This window comes from Mustela lutreola, chromosome 1 (assembly GCF_030435805.1).
Source record: "Mustela lutreola isolate mMusLut2 chromosome 1, mMusLut2.pri, whole genome shotgun sequence".
Taxonomy (NCBI): domain Eukaryota; kingdom Metazoa; phylum Chordata; class Mammalia; order Carnivora; family Mustelidae; genus Mustela; species Mustela lutreola.
Window position 1 is genome coordinate 240,024,847 of NC_081290.1, and position 17,538 is coordinate 240,042,384.

The 17,538-nt window shown below is 42.7% G+C and overlaps 1 protein-coding gene across 10 annotated transcripts in view; it reads left to right on the top strand.

The window, feature by feature from the left end:
- Window positions 1-12,620, top strand: part of ZNF143 (zinc finger protein 143) — a 60,087-nt gene extending 47,467 nt beyond the window's left edge. For all 10 annotated transcript variants that reach the window (XM_059135776.1, XM_059135786.1, XM_059135751.1 and 7 more), the window contains 3 exons: window positions 3,867-4,028; window positions 10,441-10,587; window positions 11,619-12,620. In XM_059135776.1, the coding sequence (XP_058991759.1) occupies window positions 3,867-4,028; window positions 10,441-10,587; window positions 11,619-11,702 (393 nt within the window). In that variant the 3' untranslated portion in view covers window positions 11,703-12,620. The remainder of the gene's footprint in view (window positions 1-3,866; window positions 4,029-10,440; window positions 10,588-11,618) is intronic.
- The last annotated feature ends 4,918 nt before the right edge of the window (window positions 12,621-17,538 follow it).

Genomic DNA, 17,538 nt, shown 5'->3' on the forward strand with positions numbered 1-17,538 from the left:
TAGTTGATTAAATCCAGGAGGTAAGATTGATAAACCAGTAGAGCCTTGTCTGAGGAGATGAGGATAGGGAAGCAGCATTGAAAGATCCTGGGAGGGGGTGCCCGACGGGCTCAGTCTCAGTGGGGTATGTGACTCTTAATCTTGGGGTTGTGAGTTCAAGCCCCACATTCAGTGTAGGAATGACTTAAAAATAAAATCTTAAAAAAAAAAAAAAAAAAAAAGTCCTAGAAAGTTAGCAATGGGCAAAACTGTAAAATTTCCAGCATATGTGATTTTCTCCCTACCTGGAGTTAATGGGAGTTCACTTAACTTACCTCCCAGAATTAATGGACCAAGTATCTTTATTTCCCGGGGTAAAGCCATGTAATTGTTATTCTCCAAATAATTGGTTTCTAGATGCCACTAGCCTAAAATAATCCAGATTTGATTTCTTTTTTTTTTTTTTTAAGATTTTATTTATTTATTTCACAGAGAGATCACAAGTAAGCAGAGAGGTAGGCTTAGAAAGAGGAAGGAGCAGGCTCCCTGCTGAGCAGAGAGCCTGAAGCGGGGCTCGATCCCAGGACCCTGAGATCATGACCTGAGCTGAAGGTGGAGGCTTAACCCACTGAGCCACCCAAGCACCCCACTGATTTCATTTTTAATCTCCAATTAAGGTTGTCTTAGTACCTGATAGAAATAGACATATGGGGCTCTTTATCCACCTATAACTGTCTTCCATGGAGAACTCTCTCTTTCCCTGTCTTTCTCAGAGCTTACCTCCCTACCCCATGATGAATCTGCCTTCGTGTTGGTAACTGTTACTATGCTGATGTTAATTAGGAGACAGAACATGTTCAGGATTGGCAAGTTCAAGGTGTTTTTACCATCCCATTCATTCCCTCCACCATCACAACACTACTTCCTCACCATATTCTTTGTCCACTTGTTGCCATGAAAGATTAAATATATTTACTAATGCAGTTTTTTAAAAAGATTTTATTTATTTATTTGACAGAGATCACAAGTGATGGAGAGGCAGGCAGAGAGAGAGAGAGAGAGAGAGAGAAGCAGGCTCCCTGCTGAGCCTAGGGATCCAGTCTAACCTTATCTAAACCATCCTCTACCTTGACACCTTTTTAAGAAAACAAATTTCGGGGCACCTGGGTGTCTCAGTAGTTAAGTGTTTGCTGCTCTCAGCTCAGGTCGTGATTCCAGGATCCTGGGATGAAGCCCTGCATCTGGCTCCCTGCTAAGTGGAAAGCCTGCTTTTCTCTCCCACTCCCCCTCCTTGTGTTTCCTTTCTCACTGTGTCTCTTTCTCTGTCAAAGAAATAAATAAAATCTCAAAAAAAAAACACCCAAATTTCATTTCATTATGCTCCCTCCTTATATCCCCAGTGACCTCCCATCACTAGAGTTCAGACTTCTTTTTTAGAGATCCCAGGACCCTGAGATCATGACCCGAGCCGAAGGCAGCGGCCCAACCCACTGAGCCACCCAGGCGCCCTACTAATGCAGTTTTAATTTAGCATCAAACCCAAGACTTTCTTGAACTAGGTCAAACAGACAAAGACCCTCTTGAAGTCATGCTAAGTAACCTTCCTCCCTCCTGATACAGGAGAATTTTCCGCTACAGCAGCCCCCAAATAGATAAGGCAATTTCTTTCGTAAGAGGCACCCTGTTCCATTGTTGGATAATTCTGTTGTTTATCAGACTGGAACCTACTGTTGTCAACCACTCTTGGCTACTCTCTGACCAGATAAAATGAGTCTCATCCCCCTTCATGTGTTCCAGAACAGCTATTTTCCTTATCGTGAGGTATTTTCTCCACATGTAGCCTTCCCATTTCCTTCAGGGATTAGATATTTTCTTCCATTCCTTTAGTCAATTAAATAGTAAACAATTACTGAATTCTACCCAGTACCAGATATTTTGATAGACTTCATGTGGGGAGTACAGAAAGTAGGGGTGGGTATCATAGTCTAGTAGGAGAGAGCTATTCCTAAATGACCAATAACTTCTTATAATGATGGTCATATGATTGAGGGATGTGTAAAGTACAGTGTCATCCTGGAGGAAGAAGTAAATAATTCTTTTTTTTTTTTTAAGATTTTATTTATTTATTTGACACAGAGAAACACAGCGAGAGAGGGAAACACAAGCAGGGTGGGTGGGAGAGGGAGAAGCAGGCTTCCTGCTGAGCAGGGAGCCTGATGTGGGGCTCGATTCTAGAACCCCGGAATCATGACCTGAGCCAAAGGCAGACACTTAATGACTGAGCCACCCAGGTGCCCCAGGAGTAAATAATTCTTCCAGAAGGAATGTTGGAAGCCCTATGGAGAATGGGCATTTTTTTTTTTTTAAGATTGATTGATTTATTAGAAAGCAAGCATGAGTGCGGGGGGAGGGGCAGAGGAAAAGGGAGAAGCGGACTCCCTGACGAACAGGGAGCCCAGAGTGGGGCTCATCCCAGGATTCTGAGATCACAACTTGAACTGAAGTCAGACACTTAACCAACGGAGCCACCCAGGTACCCCAAGAGTGGCCATTTAGTTGGATCATGAAGAATTTTCATAGTTTGGCAGGCAGAATGAAGGGATGGGAAAAGTCACGAAGATATAACGGAATATGACACTCAGGAACTGCAGATAGTTAGTTGTGGCTAGGAATGCCAGATGCTGGTTTTGAAGTAGTAGAAGATGAGTCTGGAGAAGCTGTTAAAGGCCATATTGCAAAAGACTTGTAAGAAGTCTGAATTCTGGGGCACCTGGGTGGCTCAATAGGTTAAAGCCTCTGCCTTCGGCTCGGGTCATGATCCCAGGGTCCTAGGATCGAGCCCACATCGGGCTCTTTCTGCTCAGTGGGGAGCCTGCTTCTCCCTCTCTCTCTGCCTGCCTCTCTGCCTACTTGTGATCTCTGTCTGTCAAATAAATAAATATAAATAAAAATCTCTAAAAAAGAAGTCTGAACTCTAGTGATGGGAGGTCACTGGGGATATAAGGAGGGAGCATAATGAAATGAAATTTGGGGTTTTTTTTTTGAGATTTTATTTATTTCTTTGACAGAGAGACACAGTGAGAAAGGAAACACAAGGAGGGGGAGTGGGAGAGAAAAGCAGGCTTTCCACTTAGCAGGGAGCCAGATGCAGGGCTTCATCCCAGGATCCTGGAATCACGACCTGAGCTGAGAGCAGCAAACACTTAACTACTGAGACACCCAGGTGCCCCGAAATTTGTTTTCTTAAAAAGGTGTCAAGGTAGAGGATGGTTTAGATAAGGTTAGACTGGATCCCTAGGAAGAAGTTATATTATTGCAGGAGGTCAGACGAGAGGAAAATAAAGGTCTAAATGGGCAGTAGAGATGGAGAGGAGGAAATGTACTTCAGAAATAGTCAGTTTTGGGACGCTTGGGTGGCTCAGTGGGTTAAAGCCTCTGCCTTCGGCTCAGGTCATGATCCCAGGGTCCTGGGATCGAGCCCCGCATCAGGCTCTCTGCTCAGCAGTTTTAGGCTGCCTGGCTGGCTCAGTCGGTAGAACATGTAACTCTTGATCTCAGGGTTGTGAGTTCAAGCCCCACATTGAGTGTAGAGATTACTTAAAAATAAAACCTTTAAAAAACGAAAAGAAATAGTTTTTCTGATTATCTCTTTCTAAAAGAGTTTATTATTACTATTTGCTCCCTCAGAGTAGATTTATACAAGGATCAGGCCTAGTCCTCAATAAGTATTGCCAAATATTTGGAGCACCTGGCTGGCGTAGTCAGTACAACGTGTAACTCTTGATCTCAGGGTCATGAGTTCAAGCCCTACATTGGGCGTAGAGCTTATTTTAAAAACTGGAAAAAAAAAAGAGAGAGACTGATTTGTAAAATGCATTGTATTGCAGGTCAACATATCTCAAGCTGACATGCAAGCCATTGGCAATACCATCACAATGGTAACGCAGGATGGCACACCCATTACAGTCCCGGCTCACGATGCAGTCATCTCCTCAGCAGGAACACACTCTGTTGCTATGGTTACAGCCGAGGGCACAGAAGGACAGCAGGTAATGATATTTTCTTTGGATATGAGTCAGTACACGTGTCAATATCATAACCGTTATGTAGATATGCAGTGTGATATGGTGTTGTGAAGCACACAGACTTGGATTGAATCCCAGCTTTACAGCTCGTTAGCCACACAGCTCTGAGTCTCAGTTTTTCATCCTCTGTAAAAGAGGAGTGATTGTTGCATCCACACCAAAAGGCTGAGGTAAGGACTGAATGAGAAAGTGCATATTAAGTAGTTAATACAAAGCCCCGGTGTATATTAAGGTGTTCGTTAATCGTAACCCCTCCAGTGATCATCATCAGATAGTTAGGAAAAGTTGATTTGCAAAATTTACTTAATATTTTGAATATGTAATATAGTCACATAGTTCAGAAATCAAAAAGTATACACAAGTGTGCAGTGGAAAGTCTTCCCCCTAGCCCTGCCTCCATCAACCTAGTTCTTGCCCCCACAGAGATAATCCACGCTTGCTAGCTTCTTGTGTAGCCTTCCAGCAATTCATGAAGTGTATACGAACAAATACGGTCGTCTTCTCCCCTTCCTTTCTTTCTTATGGTAGTAAACTATACTGTTCTTCACCTTGTTTGTTTTTCTGTTTAACTTAATTATACATCTAGGCAATATTTCTGTTTCATTATACAGACCACTTCCTCATTTTTAAAAACTGTACCATGTTTCATTATATGAACACCATGGTTAAAAACTTGTGCTGTTTCAAACAACGTATCACCTCATGCTCCTGTGACTTGGCATGTGTGTAAGTCTGCTAGGCAAATCCTGGAGTGCATTTATAATTGCGATAAGTAGTGCCAAGCTTCCATTCCACATGACGATGCCCAGCCACATGACCACCAGCAGCATTTGAGACAGCCTCTTTCCCTTCTGTAGAGTCAACACAGTAGTATCAAATTTTTGCATTTTTGCCAATCTGATGTATCTCTTTGTAGTTTTAATTTCTCATTTCCTTCAAAATACAGGCTATTAATACATTTTACAGTTGTTCTTACGCTATGCTGAAAGCAGTGCTGAGATTTGCTGCAGCTGCCTTACCATGTTCAGTGAAAGAGTCTGTCAAAAGTAGTAGCTCTCATTCTTCATAAATTCATTTATAAATTCCATAGCCTCACAATCAAAATTCCAGTATGCTCCTTTGAAGATATTAAATAATCTCATTTTAAAATTTACATGAAAATGAAAGGACCTTTGATAAATAAAACAACCTAGAAAAAAGAACGAAGTTGAAGGTCTTTACACCTTGAAATACAAAACTCAGAATCATAAAGCTTCTGGAAGAAAAGTGAGTATTTTTGTAACCCTAAGATAAAGATTTCTTAGGATAAAAAAAAGCACTACCAATTAAAAAAAAAAAGATAAATTGGACTTCATCAGAATTAATTCTGTTCACCAAAAGACCTCATTAAGAATGAGATTGGGGGACGCCTGGGTGGCTCAGTTGGTTAAGCAGCTGCCTTCGGCTCAGGTCATGATCCCAGCGTCCTGGGATCGAGTCCCACATCGGGCTCCTTGCTCCGCGGGGAGCCTGCTTCTCCCTCTGACTCTGCCTTCCACTGCTCTCTCTCTGACAAATAAATAAATAAAATCTTAAAAAAAAAAAAAAAAAAAAAAAAAGAATGAGATTGGGAAAATTTCAGATTGGGAAAAATATATTCACACTATATATCTGACACTGGATTTATATTGAGAATATATAACAAAATTCTACATATCAACAGTAAAAAGATGAATAGCCTATTAAAAGTGAGCAAAATAAATACAATATTGTATTTTATTTTATTTAAAGATTTTATTTATTTATCTGATAGAGAGAGAATACCAGCAGGGAGAACAGCAGGCAGAGGGAAAGGGAGAGGCAGATTCCTCTCAGAGCAGAGAGCCTGCCTTGGTGCTCGACCCTAGAACCCTGGGATCATGACCTGAGCCCAAGGCAGACGCTTAACCATCTGAGCCACCCAGGCACCCTTATAATTTTTTTTTAATGAGCAAATCATTTGACTGTTCATTTGAACAGACCTCTCACAAAAGAAGATATAAAAATGGCCAGTAAAAAGGGCACCTTGGTGGCTCAGTGGGTAAAAGCCTCTGCCTTTGGCTCAGGTCGTGATCCCAGGGTCCTGGGATGGAGCCCCGCATTGGGCTCTCTGCTCAGCAGGGACCCTGCTTCCCCCTCTCTCTCTGCCTGCCTCTCTGCCCACTTGTGATCTCTGTCTGTCAAATAAATAAATAAAAATCTTAAAAAAAAAGAATGGCCAGTGTTCAAATCTGTAGTTATCAAAGAAATGCAATTTAAAATCGCAATGAGATACCACCATTTCAGACACAGGAAGATTACTAAAACTGTGAAAAGACTAAGAAAATGGTAAAGATGCGAAGCAACTAGAACATTCGTATATGCTGGTGGGAGTGTAAAATGATATAACCGCTTTGAAGAACTGTTCGGTGGTTTCTTACACCCCACCACCCAGCAGTTCCACTAGAATACGTATCATATGATTTCACTTACATGGAATCCAAGAACAGACAAAACAAATCCATGGTGATGGAAATCAGAACATGCTGCTTGCCCAGGGGAAGGAAACTGATGGGATGCAATATGAAGGAACTGTCATCTCTTTTGTTTTAGAAAAGTGATGGTTCTACAGATGTATCTAACAGCCAGAACTCAACAGAACACCTAAAGATTTGTGCATTTATTGCTTGTTAATTATAGTCTCTGCAAACACAGAAACAAAAGCAAAACCCAGCCACTAGCTTTCAGGCTGTCTTACGGAGTGGTCCTGGTCATTTCCATAAGTGTAGGATCCCTGGATGGCTGCACGGTACAGCATGGGTACATATACCTTATGTCAGTTAGAGTTGCAGGTCTGGAAGGGTAGTGACCCCAAAGCAAACATTCTTTTGTAGTTTATCTGTAGCCTGGGGAGTAGGAAAATTTTCAGGAGAGGCAGCTTTGAGGGCTGGAATGAAGCCAGGCAGCTTCCAGCAACCAGGAATATTACAACAGGAGTGGGGGTTTCGTTGGAGTACCAGATGCCCCCATTGCTTATGCTGCTGCAACTGTAGGCCATTGGGCGAACTTTGGCTATCCACTTGGGGTGTCCAGACACCACCTGTGAATTATCTGTAACGCTTAAATTGCCTAGTTCTTCACATGCATGAGAAGAAAGCAAATGGTCCTTCACTGGCTTTTCTTTGTGTGTGTGTGTGTGTGTGTGTATAGAGTTAGGATTATAATTTTGTGCTTGTCATCCATTCTTCGACTCAGTTTTGTAGATGCCTCTGGAATCCTAGTTAGCAGGTAGAGAGAGAAGAGTCCATGCTCTCCATGTTTTAGTTTGAGATTACGAAAATAATAAATATTCCCAGTGTAATAGAATAGAAAGTCAGGAAACAAACTCTCACACAGTCAGTCAGTTAAATTTCAACAATTAAAATTTGACCATTCAGTGGGAAAGGATGGTCATTTAAACAAATGGTGCTGGGAAAATTATATCCACTGAGAAGGAGTGAAGTTCAACCCTTACATTATAGCATATATAAAAAATAACTCAAAAAATTTTTTTAAAAGATTTTATTTATTTATTTATTTGACAGAGAGAGATCACAAGTAGGCAGAGAGGCAGGCAGAGAGAGAGAGAGGAGGAAGCAGGCTCTCTGCTGAGCAGAGAGCCCGATGCGGGACTCGATCCCAGGACCCTGAGATCATGACCTGAGCTGAAGGCAGCGGCTTAACCCACTGAGCCACTCAGGCGCCCCAAAATATTTTTTTTTAATATTTATTTATTTGAGAGAGAGAAAGTGAGAAGAGCATGAGCAAGGAGAAGGTCAGAGAGAGAAGCAGACTCCCTGTGGAGCTGAGAGCCCGATGTGGGACTCGATCCCGGGACTCCAGGATCATGACCTGAGCCAAAGGCAGTCGTCCAACCAACTGAGCCACCCAGGCATCCCTAAAAATAACTCAAAATATTTTAAAGACCTAAATTTAAGAGCTAAAACTACATAATGCTTAGAAGAAAATATAGATGAAAATCTTCATGACCTGGATTAGCGAATTATTTCTTATGTATGATACCAAAAGCAGAGGCAATGAAAGAAACAGATAATCAAACTTGTTCAAAATGAAAAACTTCACTCACTAATTAGAATTTAAAGAAAAATTTGAAAAAGAAAAAATATATATATATATAAAATAAAATAAAAAATTAAAGACTTTGTGCATCAGAGGCCAGGACCAGGAGAGTGAAAAGACAATCTACTTAATGAGAGGAAGGTATTTGCAAATTATATGTGTGATAAGGGATGAATATTTAGAATAAAGACTTTATATAACTCAATGACAAAAAAATAAAAAAACTAAGCCACCCAGTTTAAGCCAGAACAAATGACTTGAACAGACATTTCTCCATCAAGATTTAGAGATGGCCAATTAACTCATGAAAAGATGTTCCACATCATTAGTCATCAGGGAAATAGGAATCAAAACCACACTGACATACTACTTTGCTCCCATTAGGTTGGGCTATTATTCAAAAGTCAGTAACAAGTGTTGCTGAGGATCCAACTCAAAAATTGGAACTCTGGTGCATTGCTCATGGGAATGTAAAATGATGCAATACTATGGAAAACAGTATAGCAGTTCTAGGTGCCTGAATGGCTCAGTTGATGAAGTATCTGACTCTTGGTTTCAGCTCAGGTCGTGATCTCAGGGTTGTGAGATCGAGCCCCGCGTCAGGCTCTGTGCTGAGCATGGAGTCTGCTTGGAATTCTCTCTCTCCCTCTGCCCTGTTCACACTTTCTCTCTCTCTTTCTCTAAAATAAATGAATGGGGCACCTGGGTGGCTCAGTGGGTTGGGGCCTCTGCCTTCGGTTCGGGTCATGGTCCTGGAGTCCTGAGATCAAGCCCTGCATCGAGCTGTCTGTTTAGCGGGGAGCCTGCTTCCCCCACCCCCTATCCTGCCTCTGCCTACTTGTAATATCTGTCTGTCAAATAAATAAATAAAATCTTAAAAATAAATAAATAAATAAATAAATAAATAAATAAATAAATAAATAAATGAAATCTTAAAAAGAAAAAATTGAACGTAAGGGGGTGCCTGGCCGGCTCAGTTGGTAGAGTGTGTGATTCTTGATCTTGGGTCATTGAGTTCAAGCTCCCTATTGGGCATAGAGCCTACTTAATGGACATAGAATTACATGTGATCCTGTAATTCCACTTGTAGCAATATATTCAAAGTAATTAAAAATAGAGACTCAAACTAAAAATCTGCTGTAATCGGGGCACCTGGCAGGTTCAGTCAGTGGAGCATATGGCCCTTGATCTCAAGGTTATGAGTTCGAGCCCCACAGTGGGCTTAGAGATTACTTAAAAATAACATATTTTTTTAAAAATCTACTATACTCTTTTGATGTTAAAATAACTAGTCTCAACATTTAGAACTACTTACTTTGTGTATGTATGTATGTGTGTGTGTGTGGGTACAGAGTTAGGATTATAATTTTGTGCTTGTCGTCCATCTAACACTGTGTTCTGAGCACTTTCTTATACCAATTAAATGGTCTTTTAAAAGGATTTTTATCATTTGTAAAGTAATCCATCAAATGGACCTTATTAACTCATGCCATATACAGAAATTGTTGTATAAGACTTTGGTTATATTCATAGGAATAAATTCTAGACATGGAATTATTGAATTAATGGTATAAAGTATTTTAAGCTGTTTGCTACATACTGCCAAATTGTTTTCCTAAAAGTTTGAACAATTATGTCATGGGTCTAAACGCTTCCTGGTTCTTCTGTACTCTTCTTGCTAGAATTGAGGATTTTTTTTATATTTGCATAATTCACAAGCAAAAGTTGAATTCTGTTTTTATTCTCATTTGTCTGACCATTAACAAGGTTTTTCATATCAGCCTACAATGTTTTTTCTTAATTGTGGTACAATTTACATACAATGAAACATACAGATCTTTTTTTTTTTAAGATTTTATTTATTTACTTGACAGAGATCACAACTAGGCAGAGAGGCGGGGAGGGGGGTGGGGAAGCAGACTCCCCACTGAGTAGAGCGAGCCGGATACGGGGCTCAATCCCGGGACTGAGCCCTGTGTGGGGCTGCGTGCTCAGCGGGGAGGGAGTCTACTGGAGATTCTCTCTTTCCCTCTCCCCCTGCCCCTCCCCCTGCTCTGCTGTCTCTATATAAAATAAACAAATCTTAAAAAAAAAGAAGAGTCTAGAATAGACAATATGTAAGTTCTCTTCCAGCTTTAGGCTTCTACAAGTCTGTGGTCAGAAGGGAGTTTTTCCTTTCAGATCCAAAGACAGTCCCTTGTATTAAGCGGAGTTTAATGTACTTAATCATAGCTTTCCTTCTGTGTCCTTTTTGATAAAGGTTGCAATTGTGGCTCAGGACTTGGCAGCGTTCCATACTGCCTCATCAGAAATGGGGCACCAACAGCACAGCCATCACTTAGTCACCACAGAAACCAGGCCTCTGACCTTAGTGGCCACATCCAACGGCACCCAGATTGCAGTTCAGGTGAGTATGGTGACAGCCGGACTCCTTCATAGCTCTCGGCCTCTTACACTGCCTTTCATTCATAACCTTCACAGGAGGCAGGACACAGAATAATGTGTGGCACTTAGCTCCTTGAAGAGAACTGCTGTTTGCGGTGCACTCGAAAAGACCGGCACTTTGTTCTCTAGTATCTCTGCGTGTTTTAGGGGTTTATAGCAAGAAAAAAGAAAAGCTGCTGGTAAACATCCCAGCGTGCCCCCACCCAGCCATCTTTACTTTCCAAATAAGTCTCATTAGGCGGATTCTGTAAAGCACTTAAGAGCTCCTCCTTGCAAATGAACCTCGTGTAAACAGAGACCCTAAGTTAATCCCCTGAGAGTCCCTGCACAGCTGTATTTCACACTGGGGGGAAATCAGAAGACAGAAAAAACTCTTCTTGGGGAAGTCACTGGATTGAAGCTGAGAGTCTAGAATGCTAGGCGCAGATTACCTTTCCTGGGGAAGAGTTGTTTCTCATGTAGTTACTTGGAAAAGAGAACACATTCAGGAAAATGCTGACCATTGGTTTTAATTTAGTTTATGGGCACAGAAGCCAAAGGCGCAGGGTGTTCTCAGTGCCCCCATTGGAAAAGATGAGCACCTTTTTTCTGTTGTACGAGTGAAGGTTTATCAAAATCCTACAGAAACAAGTTACATCATTCTGCAAGAATTTTTTTTTTAAGCTCTTAATGATTGGATCAGCAGTAGTGTCTTAAGTCCAGCTGTCAGAATTACAGAAAGAAATTTTTCTTCTGGGGGCACCTGGATGTCTCAGTCGATTAAGCATTTGCCTTCAGCTCAGGTCATGATCCCTGGGTCCATGATCCCTCTGCTCAGCAGGATCCTGCTTCTGCCTCTCCCTCTGCCTGCAACTCCCCCTTCTTGTGCTGTCTCTTTCTCTCTCTCTCTCTGTGAAATAAATAAAAGTCTTGATTTTTTTTTTTTAAACTTCTGGCATATACTATTTCTTTGGTATTATCTTAACTATGCCCATGTGTTTGTTCCTGTTCCAGCTTGGAGAACAACCATCTCTGGAAGAAGCCATCAGAATAGCATCTAGAATCCAACAAGGAGAAACGCCAGGGTTGGATGATTAGTCCTCGAAACAGTGGAGCACTACATCGGGAGGAGCCTTTCATCTTCAGGCAGCAGACATCCGAGAGCCCGGGCCCAGGAAAATTAGAGTTTTTCCATTCCTGACATACTGTACACATTTTTATGCAAGAGTGGAGAACATTTTATTCTTGATGCTTTTGTGTATATAACTCTTGGAATAGATTCCCAAACTGATTCATTGTGTACAAGGATGTATGAAATTAGGGCAATACGGTAAATTTTCACGTTACTCTTTTATCACTTTGCAAACTCCTAGAGTCTACGTGCAAGATCAGTGGAGTCTTTCGGAGTCTTATGATGGATTTTTAACTTACTGTGAAAAAGTAAAATAAAGGCTGTATCTAAAACGTCAAAGGTTCTATACTTCAAACAATCAATTCCAAAAGCCATCATGGATAATAAAGGATGTAAAGCCTTCGGATATTTCCCCAAGTTAATAGAGTGTCTGCAGTTTTTGTTCTACTGTATACTTGTATGTTTTTATTTGTACCTCACGGTTTGAAGACTATTCATTACAGTTTCCATCCCTGTTAAAATACCACCTCTTCAAGCTGAAATGCTAATTATATTGAATTGGATCCATTACATTGGATTATGTATGAAATGACAAAGTTTGGTTATTTAAAATTAAAAAGTTAAATCCAGTGCTTTGGTTTTGTTAAAGATTTTACTTAGCGTTCAATTTTTTGTTACTGTTTTTTAAAAATAATGAACTATCAAAGTTTGACCACAGGCTGGAGCCCGGGATAACAGTGCTGTAATTGAAAATGGCTTTACTCTGAAAATTAGGTTAGTGGGTCGGTGTAAATTATTTATTTTTGCTTATGTACTTTTGTTTTAAAGCTTATTTACCCTAAAGTTTATTATTAATTTTGAATACAGTGATTTTTAAATTGTTACCTTTACCTTTGTTTTATTAAACTGGTATGGGGGTGGGGGAAAGTGTTGCAGAAAACACCACCAATGGCATCGATTATAACCCAACACACGTATATCGAGAGTATGTTGTTGATCAAGCACAGAATAAGTATTTTTTCATACATTTTAATGTACTTAAAGCAAATTTGTGAAATACAAAGGATTTATTATCCCCCCTTTGTACAAGCGGAAACAGTTTCCAAAGAAGCTAAATGCCTTCTGGGGCCTCTGGCTGTGCAGAAGGAGGGCAAAGATAGGGCAAAACCCAGACTTTGTGACCCCCTCATCCCACAAGCCTTCACCACACCGAAACTGTGCCTTCTCAGATGACAATTTGTGGCAGAGATGATCAAGATGAGCTCTGGTGTTTTCTGATTGCCTAATGACCTGAGCACTTGAAAAACCAGGTCTGATGTCAGAGATTCAGCTTAGGGGCCACCAAGGTCCCTAAAAAGGGGGGTTGAGTGAGGGAAAGTTTGTCTTGCAATAACCACTCCTTCACTGTGGTTCACTGTGCTTTGTTTGCCAGAGAGCTGAAAAGGGGCTCGTGTTTCATTCCAAGCTTTACAGTAAAAAAGGGAAAACTGTTGTACTGTTTTCTTCAATATAAATGTTATCTTTGATGAGGTTTCTTTGAAGTCTTGTTAAAAAGGGTCATGACTCAGTCATCTGAAATGGGGGTTGGGCCGGGACTGGTTGCTTTCCCTTCAAAGCTCCTCACAGATAGTCAACATTAGAAAAGGTCTTAGTCCCACATGGATCCAGTCTTCAGTCTTAGACTGGAACACACATAGAAGAACTGCCAGCTGAGGCCTGCTGAGGCTCAGATAGGGGCTGACATGGGAAGACTGAGGAAGAAGAGCAACTGCAAAGTCCCAGGGTCATGGCCACTGACCGGGAGCTCCTCCACTGGGCCCATTCAGGCCCCCTGTGCTGCCCAGAACCAAACCCAGGCTTGCAGCCTCCCTGTCCCGCTGACAGCGGCCTTTGCTCAGATCCCAAGCTTTCTCCCTCACCCTAGCTCCTTTGCTAGCTGGACTGGACAGGGCAGAGCTGGACTGCACTGGCAGGCCCGATTATCCCTCAGCTTGAGAAGAGGGCAGAGGGAGGCTGCGGGTGTGTCCCCTGCCTGGCCACCTGGCTGCCTGCCTGGGAACAGGACCTCGGGCGCCTAAGGAAGGGGCACATTTCCGCCAAGGGAAGACTCCAGCTGATGTGCAGAGAGGTGCTAGTAAAGCCGGTGTGCGGTTTCTTCCCAGTGTAGGATGCAGAGAGGAGCCCTCCGAAGTTGAAAATTCCCCAAAGACACTTGATGAAACAAGAGTACTTTACCAGTGGAGCTGCTTGGAGCATAACTCAGCAACATGAGCTGGACAGGCCTCAAGGCAAAACTTCGTCCAAGAAAAACCCCCACTCTCGCAGACACACTGGAGGCCACTACAAAAAGAAAGGGTACTGCCTACGGTCTGCAGTTGTAAGAATTCAGGGAATAGAATGAGAGAAAGGCTTGGCTTCCTCAACCCTCCAAATGCAGCAGCTGCCCAGATGGCCAGGGGAGCCCTGTGCCCCCAACCCCACCCCACCCTATGCCCCCAGGCTGGCTGGGGCAAACCAGCTTTGGAGGGTCTCCCATGCTACCCATCATGCATGGCACCTCTGGGACTACGGAATTAACTTGGGAAACCCCACACTTAGCGCTGAAATGGACTGGATTCAGGGACTTACAGTCCAGTATTTCCTAGCTCAGGTAAGACTATAGACCAGACAATCGGCAGATCCCAACAGTGAGCAGGGAGTGAGAGGGTGAAAATGATAGGGCACAGCTGAGGTCTGTTGGTGAGCAAGGAAAGGGAGCCCAGGCCCCTCTGCTGTAAGCACTCTACCCTTAGGTTTCCTTAAGGAGGAGGAGATCTGGGGCGCCTGGGTGGCTCAGTGGGTTAAGCCTTTGCCTTTGGCTCAGGTCATGATCTCAGGGTCCTGGGATTTCAGTGATTTCAAATACAAGTTAAATATTATGATATTTTCATTTAAAACTAGCATTGCACTTGGGGCACCTGGGTGGCTCAGTCGGTTGAGCATCTGCCTTTAGCTTTGGTCATGATCCCAAGGCCCTGGAATCAAGCCCCACATCAGGCTCCTTGCTCAGCAGGGAGTCTGCTTCTCCCTCTCCCTCTGCCTACCGCTCTGCCTGTTTGTGCTTTCTGCCTCCCTCTCTCTATCAAAATACATGAATAAAATATATTTTTTTAAGATTTTATTTATTCATTTATTTCTGAGGGGGGCGGTACACATAGGCAAGAGAGTGGCAGGCAGAGGCAACAAGAGAAGCAGGCTCCCTGCCGAGCAAGGAGCCCAGTGTGGGACTCAATCCCAGAATCCTGGGATCATGACCTGAGCAGTGGCAGTGGCTTAACCCACTGAGCCACCCAGGCATCCCAAATACATAAACAAAACCTTTAAAAATACTAGCATTGTGCAATAAAAACATAAAGGGTAAAATTCACACTAAAAATTTGAAATTAATTTTTCTTTACTTAGAACAATATTAGATAGCAAATTTAAAAAACTCAAGACAAGTCGAGAGAGAGACCTTGAAAGAAGGGAAAAAACTCATGTATTCCTGTGTGCATATGTGGGGGGGGGTTGTAAAATATATATAACATAAAATATGCCATTTTAACCATTTTTGAGTGTACAGTTCAGTATCATTAAACACCTTCAAATCATTGTGCAACTATTCCCACCATTCAACTCTAGAATTTTTTCATCTTCCCCAACTGAAACTCTACCCATTTAATGATAGCTCCCATCCCCCCATCCTCCCAGCCCCTGGCAACCACCCTTCTTTCACTTTCTATAAATTTGACTACTCTCAGGACCTCACATAAGTAGAATCACTAGTTGTCCTTCTTCTTCTTCTTCTTCTTTTTAAGATTTTACTTATTTTTGTGTGAGAGAGTAAGAGCACTCCAGCATGAGCGGGCGGAGATGGGGGGCGTTGGCCAGAGGGAGAAGCAGACTCACTGGTGAGCAGGGAGCCCGATGTGGAATTGGATCTCAGGTCTCCAAGATCATGACCTGAGCTGAAGGCAGATGCTTAACCCCTGAGCCACCCAGGTGCCCACTCTTTGACCTTCTGTGTCTGGCTTTACATGTACCTTTAACAGAACTTTTTCCCTGTTTTTTGACCAAGAGGCTGGCATTTTTCTTTTTGCACTGAGTCCCACAGAGTCTGTAGCCTGCCCAGCTGAGGAAAGCGCTTCTCTTAGCCCTTCTCTTTTCTTGCCACACAAGAGGTATGACTTGTGTTTTGGAAATACATTATCTGCTTCTCCTTTTAGAGCATGGGCTCCCTTAGAGTAACTGGGGACTGCAGCTTCCCCATAACTCCCAGAGGCCTCACAGAGCAGTGGGTCTCCTCTAGCTGCTGCCCCCAGCTCTAAGCTCACCTGGCTTGAGAAGTACAGAGAATCCTCCAGACCCCATGCAGGGGTTTCATTTGGCTTCCGAAGCACATCTAAAATTGAAGGGCAGAAGGTCACGCTGAGAACAAACAATGCTCAAGATCTGGGAAAATTGCATAAATAGTTAAAATGAAAATTACCCAGGGAAAGTTTTTCTTGTTACTTTTCTGCATTCTTATGAAGGAGGATGGGATTCCTGCTCTAATGTCAATCCCAAATGTCTCCCCGGTTTGCCTCACCTCCACAGGGTTTCTCTGGGCCCACTGGAAGCATCCACAAAACACTTTTGGTAATCTGTCCCAAAGCCGCACCTGCCTAAGAAAGGGTTGTGGAAAACAGCTCTAATCTTGGTTACAGATTCAGTTCTAGTGGTCTCCAAATTCTGCAATTTCTTTCTTTCTTTTTTTTTTTTTTTAAGATTTTACTTATTTATTTTTTTATTTGACAGACAGAGATCACAAGTAGGCAGAGAGGCAGGCGGTGGGGGTGGGGGGGGGGGAGCAGGCTCCCTGACAAGCACAGAATCTGATGTGGGGCTTGATCCCAGGAACCTGGGATCATGACCAGAGCCAAAGGCAGAGGCTTTAACCCACTGAGCCACCCAGGTGCCCCCAAAGTCTGCAATTTCTATGGAAAAAGCAAAGAGGTGAAATCTCTTTTGCCGCAAGGGGGTTGTCTTATCTTTCTCAGTGGGGAAGTTTTTCTCCAAGCCAGCCACGGGCTTTTGAGCTGATGAGGGCCCTGGGAGCAGCTCTTCACACTCACCAGATCTTTTACCCAGATACAGTTGATCAGGCAAGGAGCTTCTCTGCAGTCTTAGGGCTAGTTTCTAACATAAAGCAATCCTGAAATTGCTTTATGTTCCTTTCAACAGAAAATCAGGAACAGTAGAAAACTGGACCATTTTTTCTGCTCAAGTGATCTTAGCTGGGGCACCTGGGTGGCTCATTGAGCAGCTGGCTTCACCACCTCCTTCTCGAACAAATCAACCTGCTGTGCCTGGGCCAGAGTGGGGTGGGGGGAGGTGGTCTTTTCTCTACCTGGAAGGAAATTATTTAATGCTGGGAGAAAACAGGTTGAGTGATGGGAAAAAGACCCCAAATGCCTCCTCAGGTTGCTGGGATGATACTAAGGAGGACGTGCCCACACCAGACCTGGGAGACTAGCTTTGTCTCCTTGCCCAACAGGAGATTGACAGTCACTTTTGGATTTATAATCAAATTGACTAAAGAAATTTTTTCAAGGGCATCTCAGATTCAGTCCTGAGATGCCAGTGGCAATCTTTGTGACTTGGATCACGAAACTTTGTGACTCTTACACGGACACTGACAGGGCAAATCTCTGCCAGACCTGAGGATTCCCAAGTCCCAGTCACTCAACACTCCTAAGGCCAGTCCTAATGGATGGGCAGGTTGCTGGCAGTATTTGGCATTCT